At 35.7% G+C, this 18,513-nt stretch overlaps 1 protein-coding gene across 1 annotated transcript in view; it reads right to left on the bottom strand.

Moving 5' to 3' along the window:
- Positions 1–18,513, bottom strand: part of TOPAZ1 (testis and ovary specific PAZ domain containing 1) — an 87,077-nt gene that overhangs the window by 27,978 nt on the left and 40,586 nt on the right. Inside the window, 6 exon segments of the mRNA XM_029938782.1 lie at positions 424–524; positions 1,693–1,867; positions 2,922–2,988; positions 10,595–10,710; positions 11,912–12,004; positions 12,211–12,362. Coding sequence (XP_029794642.1) covers positions 424–524; positions 1,693–1,867; positions 2,922–2,988; positions 10,595–10,710; positions 11,912–12,004; positions 12,211–12,362 — 704 coding nt within the window.

The raw sequence follows: 18,513 nt of genomic DNA, 5'->3' as shown, positions 1-18,513 counted from the left end.
AAGAACGGTAGTTCAGTGTAGTCCAGGATACCTAGGCCACTTCTATGGTGAGCTAAACCCCAAAGGAGATATCAAGATCTATGGGATACAGTGTTCCAGAGCATTCTAGGAGATGGTTTTCAAGGAGTCCTGTTGTGAATTTCCTGGAAAACAGGAAAACAAGGTCTTGAACCCCTGAAGTCTGGCATTAGCAGGGCTTCCCAAGCGGCCCCTACGCGGAGCTACTTCAGGGCAGCTGGTGCCCTGCTGCTGCCCTCCACGCCCGCCTGTGTGCCACCGAATACTGCCCTTACTGGGCCGGGACTCACTGTGCTGCTTGACACACTGTTAGCAAACGTCTTAATTTGCGGTGTTCATTATATTCTGTTAAAAATTTAAATTAACACTCTCTGTGCCGAGCCCAAACAATATTTAATGACATACCTTGGCCCACTGCGACAGCTTGTGATAGAAGTACATAGCACTGATTCCAACTCTTCCCAGCAACGTTTTATCGACTTCACTGTTCTGTGGGTGTTTGCTAACTGAAACACAAAGTAGACATATGGAAAAAGTGGAAAAGTCATTTAAAATGACAGAAAAGGCAAATACTGATACCAGACCAAAGGCCAGGTGTTGGCAAACCATAGCCTACATGCCAAATCTGGTGTGTGTTCTGTTTTTGTGTGGCCTGTGAGCTAAAAATGGTTTCCCTATTTAGAAAAAACGTCTTTTAATGTTTTTATTTATTTTGGGGGGAGAGAGAGAGAGAGTGAGAGAGAGAGAAAGCACGAATAGGGGAAAGGCAGAGAGAGAGAGGGAGACACAGGATCTGAAGCAGGCTCCAGGCTCCAAACTGAGTCCGATGCAGGGCTTGAACCCACGAACCATGAGATCATGACATGAACCGAAATCAGACACTTAATCAACTGGGCCACTGAGGCACCCATGTTTCCCTATTTTTAAAGAGTTTTTCGAAAGGAAAAGAAAACTATGTAAGACAGATCGAATGTGAATGTGTAAAGCCTAAAACATTTACTCCCTCTCCCTTTGCAGCAAACGTCTGCTAACCCCTGACTAAGGATACACAGCAGTGAAGGGGCACTTGGGTGGCTCAGTCGGTTGTGTGTCTGATTATTGGTTTCAACTCAGGCCATGATCTCACGGTTTGTGGGATTGAGCCCGGAGTCAGGCTCTGAGCTGATGGTGGGGAGCCTGCTTGGGATTCTCTCTCTCTCTCTGTCTCTGTCTCTGCCTTTTTCCTGCTCATACTTGCTCTCTCTTTCTCTCTCAAAATAAGCAAATAAACATTTAAAAAAAGTCTATAAATAGCAGTGAAGAGCTCATGTCGAAAAAGTCTCAAAAGCGGGAGTTTGTTGACATGTAGTAGTGAAGATAGTAACAGCTTTATAATGATTCAAAAATTCAGGTGCTCCAGTATAATGTGCTAGCAATAGTTTTACCAATCTGAATGACAAGAAAAATAAGAACATGAAACACGAGATATTAAAATACCAATTCTTGACCTTTATGTCATTATAATCTAACTTAAAAATAAAAAGATGGAAACATTTATAAAGAGAAGTATCTGAAATCTGCAATATTAACTTTATCCCCAACATGGACAATATTAAGAGCTTTACACTCCTGTTAAGAACACTACCGTGCGAGCCCAACGTAATCAATACTCAGACCCCAACAGTGACATTTTACCTGTTTCAGCAAATGCACAAAATGGAACGCCTGGTCTCTCTTCTTTACAGTCTTTTGTTAGTGTTTCAGCAATACAAGCACAAAGTCTCTGGAAATCTGCAAAGTTTTCACAGCCCATTTTTATGTTAATGTATAAGTTTCCCAATTTGGTCCAGTCACCTTTTTCTTTACAATGCTATCAGAATAATTAGAAACAAAACAAAACAAAAACATAAGTAAGAAAGTTGTCATTTATGCAAACATATTATGGAATAGACACATGCAGACATTATATTTACCGAAATCAATAAGACATAATCTGTAGAGTTTATACACTTACTACACCATTAAAAACTTTCTATTGTACAATTTGTGTTTCTGACTATAGCATAGTCTCTGTAAGTTCCAGATAGCCATGTACATTTATTAATCTTGTTCCTGGTGTACTTGATGATGTTATCCTCAAAGCTGAACTAGACAGTGGGACAGATTTTATGGAAAAGAGATGATTAGCAATATGATTTGACTGTCTCTAGAGAAACATGTTATATTATTACTTTTAGAAATTGTGTTTTACTATTATTTGGATCCATTTATGATTTGGGGTCCAAATATCATTTTGAGCATTACACTTCTTCTACGATAGTGGATACGAAGTAAATTTCAGCAAGCTTACCACCTTCTCTTTATTTTCTATTATAAACAAAGAAACAGTTTTCCACACCAACATAAGATTGTTTCAAGGATATAAATACTAATTAAGACAAGATCAACAATCACTACACAAGTATAAAAATGATCTTAAACCAAACAAAAAAATCATCCTGAAAGTTCTCTATTTCTTATACTCCAAATGCCTGGAGAAGGCTCACTGACCTTGGCTTTCCGCTATCATTTCATGTATTGCAGCCATCCATGGGTTGTGACCAGAAAGCCAACTTTCTTATGCACTGAGTCTATCCAGTGACAAGAATTAAAGGCTAAGCCTTAGATTATTATACCTTGATAGAAGTTAATTGTGAAAATAAGCCAATTATTTTACAGAATTATTTTCACAATAGTCCATAACTATAGAAATGAAATTTGCATTTCAAGTATTAAAAAATTAAACTTCTTTTCCTTGAGTATTTCCTCTGTATAACAATCATAATTTTTAAAACTTTTCTTACAAGTTTTACTATTCAAAGTTTCTTTGTTATTATTGGTTTTCAGAGATCACAGCTATTTATTTTAAAAAATAAATGTCATACCTGTATTTCATTCAATGCGGAATCTAAGTCACATTTCCAGTTCTTTTTAAATTGCCTCATCTGTAACCTTTAACAATAGAAAAGCATTAATTATGTTCACCCCACAAAAGTCACTATTGTCTGTAATTCACTTGTTCTGTAGTTTATCCATAAGAGAGTGGAAAAAAGAACTGTAGTAATATACTGTAAAAATTCTTTGGAGCTGAAGAAAATGGCAAATGCATAGATACGGACCTCACACTATTTCTTCCCCAAACCATAGGCAACAAGAATGAATGAACAAGGAAATTCCCCATGAAACCATACCTTCAGCCTTTAAGGTAACTCTAAGAGAATGCCAAAGCTTCAAAATAATTGTGAATAAAAAGAGAAAAAACCCATTAAAACCATTACTGGGTCTCTCCTGCTCCCACTGCACCCTTGCTGATCCACAGGATTTGTGATAAGGAGAAACAGACCGGAAGAGAAACAATGCAAAGAAAACCCGTGGGGGAAAAGTGAACAGGTGGAACCTAACATGATTTAAAAAAAATACCACCACGGACTAAGTCCATACTCAGTTTGAAAATGATTGAAAAAAAAAAAAACCCATAGAACGAAACAAAAACTGGGTAGATTAGACCCAAACCGCATAGAAGGAACTCGTGTGATTTGAAGACCACAATCGCGGGGTGCCGGGGTGGCTCAGTTGGAGGGTCCGACTCTCGATCTCTGCTCAGGCCACCATCTCATGGTTTGGGAGTTTGAGCTGAGTTGGCCGCTGTGCTGACAGCGTGGAGCCTGCTTGGTATTCCCACTCCTCTCTCTCTGCCCATATCCCATTTGTGTGCGCTCTCTCTCTCAAAATAAATAAATAAACTTTAAAAAATTGAAAAAACCCCCACAATTTATAAATGCATAGTTTCTGGGAAAGAAAAAAAAGACAAAAATGAAAGAAGAAACATCCTTTGGCAACTGGAAAGAGAAAAAGAAGAAAAAGGGAAGAAGAGGGTGCCATTAAATTAAAAGTATGTAGAACAGCAAATTATGGGGTCAGTTTGGTAATTAGTCCCAATGCTCTATATATTAGCTTATAATACTCTATAAGCATTAAAATGGAATTCCTAAATCCTTTCATGAATCAAGCATAAATTGTTGGGAGCCGCTGAGTTTTGGCTGCCTCAGGCAAGGATATATCGCTCTCCAGGGAGCAACCAAAAAACAAGATCTGCATCTGGAGGCTGGAGAGTGCCATTTCCTGCTCCAGGATTTTGGCGTCGGTCATGCTGGGCCAGACGTAGAATGGCCAAGGTGCACAAAAGATCAATCCGCATTTCGGGAATGCAGTGTTAAGCTTCCCCTCCCCAGCATTTGCAGACGCCGGAGCAGGAATAAATAAAATACTCCAGTGGAAGAGAATACAAAGTCCAGACACAAACCCAAACACATATGAGATTTAGTATATGATAAAGGTAGCATCTCAAATCACTCAAATTAAATAAACGGTTCTGGGAAAACTGGGACAACCATTGGAGAAAAATTAGATCTCTATCTTGCACCACACATAAAAATAAACCCCAACAGATTAAGAACCTAACTACAGAAATGAAACCATACAAATAGTAAAAGGAAACATGGGAGAATTTCTCCAAAACCTTGCTATAGGAAAATTATGACTCAAAATTCAGATCCAATAAAAAATAACTATGACTCAAAACTGAGGCAATAAAGAAAAGATCGATAATATAGATTGAATAAAAATAAAAGTTTTCACATGGCAAAAAACCCCACCAGAAACAAATTTAAAAGATAACTGGCAAACCAGAAAAAATATTAGGGAACAAAGAACCAGAATCCAACAGAAAAATGAACAACAGCAGACAATTCACAATAAAAAGTATAAAAACAGCCCCCAAATACATGAGAAGAAAAATTTTAAACTCATTTATGGTAAAAGAAAAGCAATTTAGAACACTGAAACATCACTTGTCACCTAATAGTTAGAAAAGATAAAAAAGTATGACAACATGCTATGTTGGTAAAGCTGTGCCAAACAGTCTCTGAAGATACACACACACACACACACACACACACACGCTCACACACACATGACAGGTACATATATGCACATATACCAAAATACATATATACACACACACCACACACACACACACACACCATATATACATACATAGCCACATATATATATATCTCACAGGCACATATATGCACATACACCAAAATACTTTCACACACCCACACCATATATATACACAAACATATATCACGTACACAACATATATACACAAAACATAATGTGTACATATATATACCATATATACAAGTTGGTAGAGCTCTCAGGGTTGTATCTAATATATGTACTTACCCTTAAAAAATTTATACTGAAATAATTATACACTCACAGAAATTTTCAATAGTACCTAGTCCTGGTACTCTTCATCCAGCTTCTTGCAATGATGATTTCTTATTTAATTGTAGAACAACATAAAAACTAGGAAACTGACATTGTTACAATACTGTTCATTAGACTGCAGGTTATTACATGCATTCACCTGTAGGTGTGCAGTTCTATGCAATTTTATCCCATGTTAGAGTCATATTACCATCACCACAATACAGATACAGAACTGTTTCATCACCACAAAGGACCGTCCTCATGCTATCCTTTTATACTCACCCCTACCTTGGTCCCTGTGCCCTGTCAACGATTACTTGGTTCTCCATATCTACAGCTTTGTCATTTTGAGAATGTTATATAAATGGAACCATGTAGCATGTGGCCTTTGAGATTGGCTTTTTAAATTCAGCACAATTTCTCTGAGAACAATTCAATTTGTTTCATGTTTCAATAGTCTGTTGATTTCCATTGCTAAGCAGTATACCTTGGTATGGATGAACCACAATCCAATTATTCATTCACTTGTTGAAGAACACCGGTTTCCCTCCCCAGTTTTTGCCTATTATAATTAAAGCTGCTATGAATGTATGTACACAAGTTTTTAAATGAGTACAAGGTTTCATTTCATTAGGATAAATGCTCAATAGTTCAATGTTATACTTGATTTCTATATGTTCAATTTTTAAAGAAACTGCTCAACTACTTTCCATAATGGCTATATAATTTCACATCCCCACCAATAACACATACATTTCCTAAACCCTTGCTAGCTAGCATTGGTGTTGACATTTTTTCTCCTAGTTACACCAAGGCATGCTGACAAATAAAAATTGTATATAAGATATACAACGTTTTACTAAACGTATTCATTGTGAAATAATTGTCACAATTGAGATAATTAATGTATCTATCACCTCATCTAGTGTGTGTGTGTGTGGGGGGGTGAGAGCACGAGATCTACTCTCAGCAAATTTTAAATACCCAGTACATTATGATTAACTACAGTCATTAAGCTGTAAACTAGGTCTCCAGAACTTACTAATTCTATAGTTTCAAGTCTGTACCCTTGAGTAACATCTCCTTGTTTGCCCCCAACCCCATCTCCTGGTAACCACTATTCTAAGTTGTTTCTGAGTTACACTTCTTTAGATTCCACATACAAGTGCGATAATGTAATCTGTCTTCCTGTGACTGCCTTATTTCACTGAGCATAATGTACTCCATGTTGTCACAGATGGCAGGATATCCTTCTTTTTAAAGGCTGAATAATACATATTCTGTATATATACACCATACCCTACTTTGTTCTTTTTGCTCAAGATTGCTTTAGTCGTTCAGGGTATGCTGGGCTCCATATGAATTTTTAAATTTTTTTTTTTAATTTCTGTAAAAATGTTATTAGAATTTCGATTGGAATTGAATTGAATCTGTAGTTAGTTTTGGGTATCATGGACATTTTCACAACATTAATTCTTACAATCCATGAACATAGAATATATTTCCATTTATTTGTGTTGATTACTTTTATCACTGTTTCATGGTTTTCAATGTACAAATCTTTCATCTCCTCAGTAAATTTATTTGTTAAGAGGTTATTGTAAATCGGATTGTTTTCTTGATTTTTTTTGAATACTTCATTGTTAGTATAGAGAGATGCAACTCTTTTTTTATTTTTAAATTAAAAATTTGTTTTTATTTAAATTCTGGCTAACATATAGTATAATATTAGTTTCAGGCTTATAATTTAGTGATATAACACCTCTGTGCCACACTGGGTGCTCATCACAAATGCCTTCCTTAATCCCCGTCACCTATTTAACCTATCTCCCCTCTGGTAGTCATTAGTTTGTTCTCTACAGCGAAGAGTCTGTTTATTAGTTTGCCTCTCTCTTCTTTTCCCTACACTCATTTGTCTTGTTTCCTAAATTCCACATATGAGTGAAATCATATGGTAGTTGTCTTTCTCTGACTTATTTCACTTAGCATTATACTCTCTAGGTCCATCTACATTGTTGTAAATGGTTAGATTTCAATCTTTTTATGGCTGAATAATATTACACACACACACACACACACACACACACACACAGAGTAAAACCTTAGTTTGCAAGCATAATTTGTTCCAGAAACATGCTTGTAATCCAAAGCACTTGTATATCACAGTGAATTTCCTCATAAGAAATCATGGAAACTCAGGTGATTCATTCCACAACCCAAAAATATTCATATAAAAATGATTACAATACTGTAATATAATACAAAATAATAAAGAAAATACAAAGTACAGAGAAAAATAAACAAATTAACCTGTAATTCCCTTTGAAAACCTTTTTGGCTGGTGTGAAGGAAGATGAGAGAGGAGGGTTATTGTGTAGAATGACTTTCACTAATGGAATTGTTGCTATCTATTGGCTCAGTGGAATCTTTTTCTTTTTGTGCAATCTTAACAAGGAACCTATTCAGTGACACTTGCTGTTGCCTCCTTTTGAGGATTCTTTGGAAATGTGATGTTGCATTGTCGTTAAACAGATTCATCATTTGCACTGTTTCCCACATTTAACACATCTCTCTAATCTCATTAGAAGTGAGGGATTCCTCCACCTTTGTCTCCTCCTCCCTTGAGACAAGATACAGCATAGACTTCTTATAAAATCTTGCAATTTTGGCCACTCGCATTCCTCGTCTATACGTCTTTTTAACATCCACTGTTATCATTTCCTTCTTCTTACTGCCTTTCTTTCAATCTTTTTCTGCATGTGGGCCATTGTATAAGCTCACACAGATACTGACTACAGTATAGTATTAATAAACTCTTGTCATACACTATATTGAATGTAACTGGCAGTAAGACAGCAGAGGAAAAGGTCTATATCTGCAGGCAGCCTGACCTAGAAGGAAGCAAAACATTCCTAAGCTTATTCTTGTATGAAAACGCAAAACACTGTCCATAAGTGCTTTGAAATGACAAAAAATACACTAGTGTGAGTTGTGGGCTCCTTCCAGCATTCTGAAATATCACTGATTTCTGCCAAGCACTGTGGCCACAGACTGAGCATCCAAATTGGCAAAGATGAAGTCAAACTTCCACTTTTTGCAGATGACATGATATTCTACATAGAAAACCTGACAGACTCCACCAAAAGTCTGCTAGAACTGATACATGAACTCAGCAAAGTCCCAGTGTACAAAACCAATGTATAGAAATCAGTTACATTTTTATACACCAAAAATGACCTAACAGAAAGAGAAATAAAAAAACTGATCCCATTCACAATTGCACCAAGAACCATAAAATACCTAGGAATAAACCTTACTAAAGACGTAAAAGATCTGTATGCTGAGAACTATAGAAAGCTTATGAAGGAAACTGAAGAAAACACAAAGAAATGGAAAAATATTCCATGCTTATGGATTGGAAGAACAAATATTGTTAAAATGTCAATAGCACCCAAAGCAATCTACACATTCAATGCAATCTCAGTCAAAATTGCACCAACATTCTTCTCAAAGCTAGAACAAACTATCCTAAAATTTGTATGGAACCCAAAAGACGTCGAATAGCCAAATTAATATTGAAGAAGAAAACCAAAGCGGGAGGCATCACAATCTCAGATTTTAGCCTCTACTACAAAGCTGTCATCATCAAGAAAGCACACAAAAACAGACACATAGACCAATGGAATAGAACAGAGACCCCAGAACTGAACCCACAAATGAATGGCCAACTAATCTTTGACAAAGCAGGAAAGAGTATCCAATGGAAAAATAACAGCCTCTTTAACAGATGGTGCTGGGAGAACTGGACAGCAACATGTGAAAGAATGACACTAGACCACTTTCTTACACCACACACTAAAATAAACTCAAAATGGATGGGGGACCTGAATGTGAGACAGGACACCATCAAAACCCTAGAGGAGAATGCAGGAAACAACTTCCTTGTCCTCAGCAACACCAATTTTTTACTCAACACATCTCCAAAAGCAAGGGGATGAAGAGCAAAAATGAACTATTGGGACCTCATCAAGAGAAAAAGCTTTTGCACTGCAAAGGAAACAATCAAGAAAACTAATAGGCAACTGACGGAATAGGAAAAGATAGTGGCAAATGGCATATCGGATAAAGGGCTAATATCCAAAATCTATAAGGAACTCACCAAACTCTATGCTAGACATTTTTCTCACAAAAATTCATTTCCTAGGTAGTCCCAACAATCTATTTAGCCTGAACAGTATCATAATTTTTATAGACAACATAAGTTGCAATTACCACTAGTTAAGGAAATGAAAGAACTCCTAGAACTTGAAAAAGTCAAATGTATCTTCAATGCTGGTGCTTCAAGGGAAGTAGTATTACTTAGCAGAAACACTGCAATTCCCTGACTGTGTGCCATGACATCCAGGGCACTGCAGCAAGTTCACAGGAGCCTCACAGGTTATTTAAAAGTTTTAAGAACCTTCTGTCAGTTACCATAAAATTACTATTATTAACTTGTTTGGATCTAACTACTTAATATATGTGACCATTAATGTACTTTTTTTGGCCTATGGGCACTATGAACCAAGGAAGTCAAAACCTCTGTAGCAGAGAACAGTGAGCGAAGAGAGGACAACAGCCGTGGAAGCCGGATGAAGGAGCTCTCTGGGCATTCTCAAGGACTTTGGTGGTTAATACCAGTTGTATTTTACTAACTATGATTTCATTCAAAAGTTACGGTTCTCTTAAATACTTTTCTCTATGTATATAATGGTCAAATTAAAATTTCTGTAGAAGTCTTGGCTTTTTTCTCAGGACAGGTATATTATGATACTGCTCATAATTATCACAGGTTTCCAAATTAAAAGGCCTTGGGAGGCCCATAAGCCACCAAGAGAAATTGAGCAAGTGAGAGACAGAATGAAGAAGGGGATTAAAGTACCTTATTTAGCTAACATGAAAAGTGAACGAAAATAAAGAATTAAGGCAATTTCTATACATAGAAGAGTGTAATAAGTATAATTAAGCGAGTTTTGAAAGGAAGGATATGAAATTCCTTTTACACTGCTGTGCCAGGCACGGAGATGAATGAGGTACTGAGAAAGACTTGGTGAGGCTGGTCGGGAGGGTTGTGCAGAGGCAGCCCAACTAATGACAATGTGGGTAACTACCCAGGTGTTTGAACAGTGACAAATAAGTGCTTTCTTTTCACCCTTTGTTAAGTCCATAAATATATAAATATATAAATATAAAGAAAAAATATATAAAATTTAACCTTAATTATAATGACTTTTCTTACCTGGATTTCACTTCCAGAACCGCAGCTATTTCTTGTTGGGAAGCCTGTAGTTGGTGTAAGAGCTTGATGATATAGTTAAGGTGTCCTGGGTCAAACCCCATCCCAGCTTCAACAAACTGTAGAAGACAAAAAAAAAAAAAAGTCATTTCTATACAAATATGAAAGAGTTAACAACCAGTATGTAACAACTAGGAGACTGGTGAGCAAAATGAAACAAGCAAACAAGTAGAATTAAAATTCACTTAAAAAATCTGAAGCAGGGTGTCTGGGTGGCTCAGTCGGTTAAGCCTCCCACTTCGGCTCAGGTCATGATTTGTGGGTTCGAGCCCCAAATTGGAGCCTGCTTCCAATTCTGTGTCTCCTTCTCTCTCTGCCCCTCCCCACTCATGCTCTGTCCCTCTCTGTCTCAAAAATAAATAAAACATTTAAAAATATCTGAAGCATACTTTCTTCTAATACTTGAGAACAATACAACACACTACTGTAAGAATTTAAAGTGAAAATGAAAATAATGCTTGAATATAAAACTTGAATATTCTTTGTTTTCCAAGTTATCTCAGTGAATTTATCATTAATACATCTTGCTTTGTACTTATTTTGTCTTTAGCATAGCACTGGTGTTTAGACCTTATCCCAGATTCTAAACTTCCTGAGAAGTAAACTGAGCCAGTAATTTCTGGTTCAAAAAATTTCTAGGCAGGTAATTCTGTCAAGTTTTGTAAAGTGGAACTAAAGGTATTCACTGAAATATCTGTACATCTGCTAGATGGTTCCAATGCTTAAAAGAAAATGGAGGCTTTCTTGCAGCCTGTTCTGAAATGGATGCCTGGGCAGTGCTCAATACCAGTAAGCATCCAAAATACAAATTTTAATATATTTTGAGGAAGCCATAAAAATTATTTTTCTTTTTGTTTTGTGTCAAAATATAAAATTAATTCCTAACCTCCATATTTCTCCCTACCTACTTCCTTTGTTTTGGTCATGATTTTCTATTTATATATTGATCTGTGTATTTATTTTTGTTATAAATGGCCTCAAATTTTTGATGAAGAGTTTTCTTTAATCATTTTTAAGGTATAAAGATGAGTTCACAACTTAGAAGGAAGTCACCTGGAGTGCTTGGAATGACTTATTTAAGGTGAAGGCCTATCACTCACAGAAGTCTGTTTATAAATCCTATTTCAAGAGAAAAAGAGCATTTCTAAAAAATATTTGCATCAATAATGTGGATAAAAGGTGGCTTAAGAGTGTTAGTGGAAAGAATTACTTTCTTGGTTAGTCATTATCAGAGAATAAAAGAGATAAAGTACACCATACCTTATAGAATATATCAATTAAAGCAGGTACAGCATTCCTTAATTTCATAGTTGCCACATACTCAAATATTTTTAGTAATATTTTCAGAGCTGGCTGGATAAAGCAAAAAAAATTATACTCATTTTCATGTCTTCTTTCTGTACACCTTAAGTTTCTCAAATTCGTTTATGCTGAGAAACACACGTGTTCTCTAGGAAGTACTCAACAAACAGAAATTTAACTGCGAAATTATACAAACAAGAAATATAACAGAGAAATTCACATACACATTAAAAAGTATATATTTTTAGGTTACTTACCAGCATTTTAACCATTATGCTGAGGTTCACCACCTGAAATACTTCTTTCAATAAACAATGTTTGAGTAAAGAATTTAGAAGGTCATTTAGCACTTGTAAATCAAAGTGTATACCTGGAGGGAACTTCCTGTAGTACTCCATAAACACGTTTACTAAAACAGACAAACAAAACATAGAAGTCATGAGCTGATTTTAAGATACTTATCTTTCCTAAATTAGGAAAAGTCTCTATATTTAAAGATCACGTAGTATAAATTTACTTTCTTGAAAGGTACATTTCCATATCAGAAGTATTCAACAAAAATAAATTAAAGCAAAAGTTAAGAACAACAACATTTGAAATCAACAAATCAACGAGGTAGATCAGGCACTAGACTGGGAGCTAACTCCATGCGCCTACCACAAGAAACATGTCGAAGGGACCTCATGTACCATGGTCTCACCATGAGCTCTGAGGGAGCCGTGCTTTCAGGGGGGCTTCAGGCCTGGCCTAGTCATGTACGAGAATTGTGTCATTTTGGGGTAGATATAGACTATTCTGACACACATTCCTTCTTGTCATTTTAACTTCACCAACATGTTGATCCTAAGGATATTTTCTTCCAGTTTATGATTATTAACATTATACTAAAAGGTACAGATTAATTTCCTTTAACAAAGTAATTTCTTAATGTCAATTCTTTAATCTATTTTCTATTAACACTTAAATTATGTCTAATTTTCCCCATTAATTCTAGGGAACATTTCATTTATATTTTTTCCTCATTCCAAAATTTCATAGGTCAAAATCTATACACCTTAGCTGAAATTGCCTTAATAAAAATTAATTTAGGTTTTTCTTTTGTGTAATTATTTCTGCCCCAAAATACTTATAACTATCTGGATTACTTGGTGCTGCTTGGGAAAGTCAAATACTACTGATAAAGTTCAATAGTATAATAAGAAGAAATAACTGTTGAAGTTATAATAACCTTTAACAATTTTAATAATACAATATAATAACATCACCCCCTTTCCCCCTCCCCCTCCCTCTTCAGCCCTCGGTTCGTGTTCAGTATTCAATAGTCTCTCATGATTTGTGTCCCTCTCTCTCCCCAACTCTCTTTCCCCCTTCCCCTCCCCATGGTCCTCCATTAGGTTTCTCCTGTTAGACCTAAGAGTGCAAATATATGGTATCTGTCCTTTTCTGCCTGACTTATTTCACTTAGCATGACACCCTCGAGGTCCATCCACTTTGCTACAAATGGCCATATATCATTCTTTCTCATTGCCATGTAGTACTCCACTGTGTATATGGGGGGGGAAGGGCAGAGAGAGAATCCCAAGAATCATCAATCTCCTCTGATAGCACAGAGGCTGACACACAGCTCAATCCCACAAACTGTGACATCATGACCTGAGCTGAAATCACAAGTCAGAGGCTTAACCAAGTGAGCTACCAGGCACCCCTCTTTTTTTAATCATGTAATCCTAGTTTTATTAATAAATGAATCTCCCTAGAATTTGATGTAGTTCCAGGCTCTGAGCCATCAGCACAGACACTGATGCAGGGCTCGAACCCATGAACCATGGGATCAAGACCTGGGCCAAAATCGAATATTTAATTGACTGAGCCACCCAGGTGTCCCCACATTCAGCTTTTCTTAAAGCTTCTTTATATACAATTATTTTTCCTGGGCACAGACAGATGAGTTTCTCCTGCTATTCATTTTGCAATATCTGCCTAGTTGCCTTCTTAGCAGGTAATATGGGAAATTCACATCTCCTTGGGAAAAACATATAATGAAGCACTTTACCTATTTTCGAATCAGGTTGCTATTTGCTATAGAGTTTAGGAGTTCTCTATGTATTCTACATATTACTCCATTATTAGATGTATCATTTGCCAATATTTTCTCCCATTCTTTGGGTTCCTGTTTTACTCTTTAGATACCGTCTTTTAATGCACAAATATTTGAAATTTTCATGAAGTCCAATTTGTCTAGTCGTCTTTTATTGTCCGTTTTTGGCATCATATCTGAGTAATTACTGCCAAACCAATTCTGTGGAGGTTTAGTCCTTATGACTTTCAAGAGCTTTATTTTGTAGGTCTTTACATTAAGGTCTTTGATCCATTTTGAATTAATTTTTGTATATAGTGTTAGGTAAGGGTTTACTTGCTGTTGCGTGTTGGATAGCCAGTTTTCCCAGCACCATATATTGAAAAATACTCTGCTTTCCCCACTGAATAGTCTTGGCATCACTGTCTACAATCATTTTACCATATCCATGAGGGTTTCTGTTTGGGCTCTCTATTCTATTCCATTGGTTTGTATTGTCTGTCTTTATGCCAGTACTGCAGTTTTTGATTACTGTAGCTTTGTAGGAAGTTTTCAAGTCAGAAGTACGATTCCTCCAGTTTTACTCTTTTTCAAGATTGCTCTTCAATATGTGGAATTTAGGAAACAAAACAGATGAACATATAGAAAGGGAAAGAAAAATGAGATAAAAACAAAGAGGGAGGTAAAGCGTTAAGAGACTCCTAAATACAAAGAACAATCTGAGGGTTGCAGGAAGGGAGCTGGGTGGGGGGATGGGCTAAATAGTATTGGGCATTAAGGAGGGCACCTGTTGGGATGAGCACTGGGTGTTATACGTTAAGTGATGAATCACTGGGCTCTACTTCAGAAACCAATACTATACAAACAAACCAATACTATGTTAACTAACTTGAATTTAAATAGTAAATGTTTTTTAAACTTGAAAAAAATAAAAATAAAAAAATTGTTTTGGTATTCCTTATAAGAGATAGGTTTTTCTATTTCTGCAAACAAATGTTTTGGGGATTTTGATAGAACTGTGCTGAATCTGTACATCATTCTTGGTAGGATTGACATTTTTACAATATTAAGTCTTCCAGTCTGTGAACATGGGATATGTTTCTACTAGTTTATCTTTTCTTTAATTCCTTTCGGCAATGCTTTGTAGATTTCATTAGACAAGTCTTTCACTTCCTTGGTTAACTCCTAAATATTTTATTATTTTTCATGCTATTGTAATTGAAATGTTTTATAGTTTCTATTTCAGATTGCTGTCACTGTGTAGAAATGCAACTGATTTTTGCATGTTGATTCTAGATCCTACTACTGTGCTGAATTCGTATTTTAGTTCTTACTGGGCTTTTTTTGTTTTTTGTGGGGGGTTTTTTTGGATGCAGAATTTTTAGGGCTTCTACATATAAGATCGTATCACTTACAAGCAGATATAATTTTACTTCTTCCTTTCCAAAATGGATGCATTTCACTTCCTTGCCTTGCCTAACCACTCTGGCTAGAACTTCCAGTTCTGTGTTAAACGGAAGTGATGAAAGTGGGTATCTTTGCCTTTGCTCCCGATCTTAAGCGGAAGATTTTTTAGTCTTTCACCATTGAGTATAATATTTGCAGTAGGTTTTTTACATACAGGTTTCCCTCATTCTCTGTAAGTTTGCTTTATCCACTTTACTTTTATGGAAGTCCTAGCTTAGTACTCCTACCTTGTTTTATTATACTCTGCTTTACTGTACTTTGCAGATACTGCATTTTTTACAAATTCAAGGTTTATGGGAAACTTACATCAAGTAAACCTACTGGCACCATTTTTCCAATAGCATTTGTTCATTTCATGTCTCTTTATCTCCTTTTGGTAATTCTTGAAGTATTTCAAACTCTTTCATTATTACATCTATTGTGGTGACTTGTGATCAGTGATTATGGCTAATGGAGGGCTTAGATGATTGTTAGAATTATTTAGCAATAAAGTTCATTTAAGGTATACATGTACATTGTCTTCTGCTATTGCACATTTAACAGATTAGAGTAAAAATATAAATTTTATATGTACAAATTCATTTGACTCATTTTTTGCTATATTCATTTTATTGCAGTGGTCTGGACAGAATTCACAATGTCTCTGAGGTATGTCTGTACCTATTTTCACTAGCTGAGAGAAAACTAAAGAGGATTTTCACTTCTACAAAATGGTAACTGCTTCTCTACTTTATGCCATTTTGGCTTATGAAAGGTTTCATAAGAGTACTTTACTTTCAGATACTGGGAGAAACTTGTACAGCTTTTTGTTGTTGTTAGTTTCCTCCTTTTCCTACTTTTTTGAGTGTTTTTATAATGGAAGAATGTTGAAATTTATCAAATGTTTTTTCTGCATTAATTTAAATGCTCAGGTGGTTTCTCTCTCTCATTCTCTTAATGTGTTGTATTACTTTGATTTTGTATGTTAACTATCCTTGCAATTCCAAGAACAAATCCCACTTGGTCATGATGTATAATCCTCCAAATGTGCTGCTGACTTTGGTCTGCTAGTATTTTGTTGAGAATTTTTTATCAGTGTTCATAAGGGATACTGATCTGTAGTTTTCTTGTAGGGTCTTTGCTTTGGTATCAAAGTAATGACTAACTCAATCTCATAGAATGAGTAAGCAAGTGTTCCCTCTTCTTCAACTTTTTAGGAAAAATTAAAAATAACTGGTATCAGTTCTTTTTTTTTTTTTTTTTAACATTTATTTATTTTGAGAGAGAGAGAAAGCATACACATGGAGAGAGAAAGAGAGGAAGACAGGGCATCTGAAGCGGACTCTGTACTGACAGCAGAGAGCCTGATGCAGGGCTGGAACCCACAAACCACCAGATCATGACCTGAGCTGAAGTCAGATGCTTAACTGACTGAACTCTTTTAACCTCTTTTGAACTAAAGTCTATTTTTTTCTGATATTAAGTGTGGCCATCCTCTGCTCTCTTTTGGTTAGTACTTGTGTCTTTGGATCTAAAGTGAATGTCTTGTAAAAAATAAATAAAATAAAAAATAAAGTATCTTCTAAATGGCATATATTTGGACCCTGTGTTTTTATCTATTCTGCTAATCTCTGTCCTTTAATTGGGAAGTTTAATTCATTCATTTTAAAAGTAATTATGGAAAGGAAAGACTTACTTTTGTCATTTTGCTATGTTTTGCACGTTTTGCACATGCATACTTATAACTTTTTTGCTCATTTCCTGCATTACTTTCTTTTGTGTTTAGTTCATTTTTTTGTATTAAAATGTTTAAATTCCTTTTTTATTTCTTTTTATGTATTTATCTAGTTATTTTCTTTGTGATTACCATGTGAATTATGTTTAACACCCTAAAGTCTTAACACTCTAATACGAATTTATATCAGTTTAATTTCAATAACATACAAAAGATCTGCTTTTTTACACTCCATTCCCACCCTTTCCAGCTGTTACAAAATTACATTTATATATACTATGTTTACCAAAATATCAAATAGTTTTAAAATATGCATTAGTCTCTTGGGGTGCGCTTAGGTGGCTCAGTCAGTCAAGTGTTGGACTTTGACTCAGGTCATGATTTCACGGTATGTGGGTTTGAGCCCTGCGTCGGGCTCCATGTGGACAGCTCAAAACCTGGAGCCTGCTTTGGATTCTGTGTCTCCCTCTCTGTCTCTGCCCCTCCCCTGCTTATGCTCGCTCGCTCTCTCGCTCTCTCTCTCTCAAAACTGAACATTTAAAAAAAATAAATAAAATATAAAGTAAAATAAAATACAAAGTAAAATAAAATAAAATAAAATAAAATACATTGGTTTCTTGAATTATATAGAAAAGAGATTTTGGAGTTACCTAAAAACTTTATGATAATACTGATTTTTACAATAATTTAAAAAAAATGTATTAGTCTCTTTAATCATGTGGAAAACAAAACAGCAGTTACAAACTAGCTTTTACAACTGCCCACGTATTTACCTTTATTGAGATCCTTATTTCTCCATGTGACCTTTACTGTCTTATGTCCTTTCATTTACCATGCAGGCCTCCTTGGAGCATTTCATACAGGACAGGAACTCTCTAGCTTTTAATTATAAGAAAATGTCTTAATTTCCCCTCTTATTTTTGAAGAGCAGTTTTGCTACATATAATGTTCCTGGTTGACAGAAATTTTCTTTCAGCACTTTGAATATATTGGCCCTGTGCCTTCTGGCCTCCAAAGTTTGCAATGAGAAATTTGCTTTGAACCTTAGTGAGAATCTCTTGGATGTGATAATTTGCTTCTCTCGAGCTGCTTTCAAGATTGCCTTTCGAAACTTTGATTACAATGTGTCTTGGTGTGGGCCTCTTTGAGTTCATCTTACTTGGAGTTTGGTGAGCTTTCTGGATATTTACATTCATGACTTTCATCAAATTTGGGAATTTTTCAGCCATTGTTTGTTCATATACTCTTTCTGCTGCTTTGGCTTTCTCTTCTCCTTCTGGGACTCCCACAATGTGTATACTG

The sequence above is a fragment of the Suricata suricatta genome, chromosome 5, assembly GCF_006229205.1.
Source record: "Suricata suricatta isolate VVHF042 chromosome 5, meerkat_22Aug2017_6uvM2_HiC, whole genome shotgun sequence".
Lineage (NCBI taxonomy): Eukaryota > Metazoa > Chordata > Mammalia > Carnivora > Herpestidae > Suricata > Suricata suricatta.
This window is presented reverse-complemented; position numbering and strand designations above follow the sequence as displayed.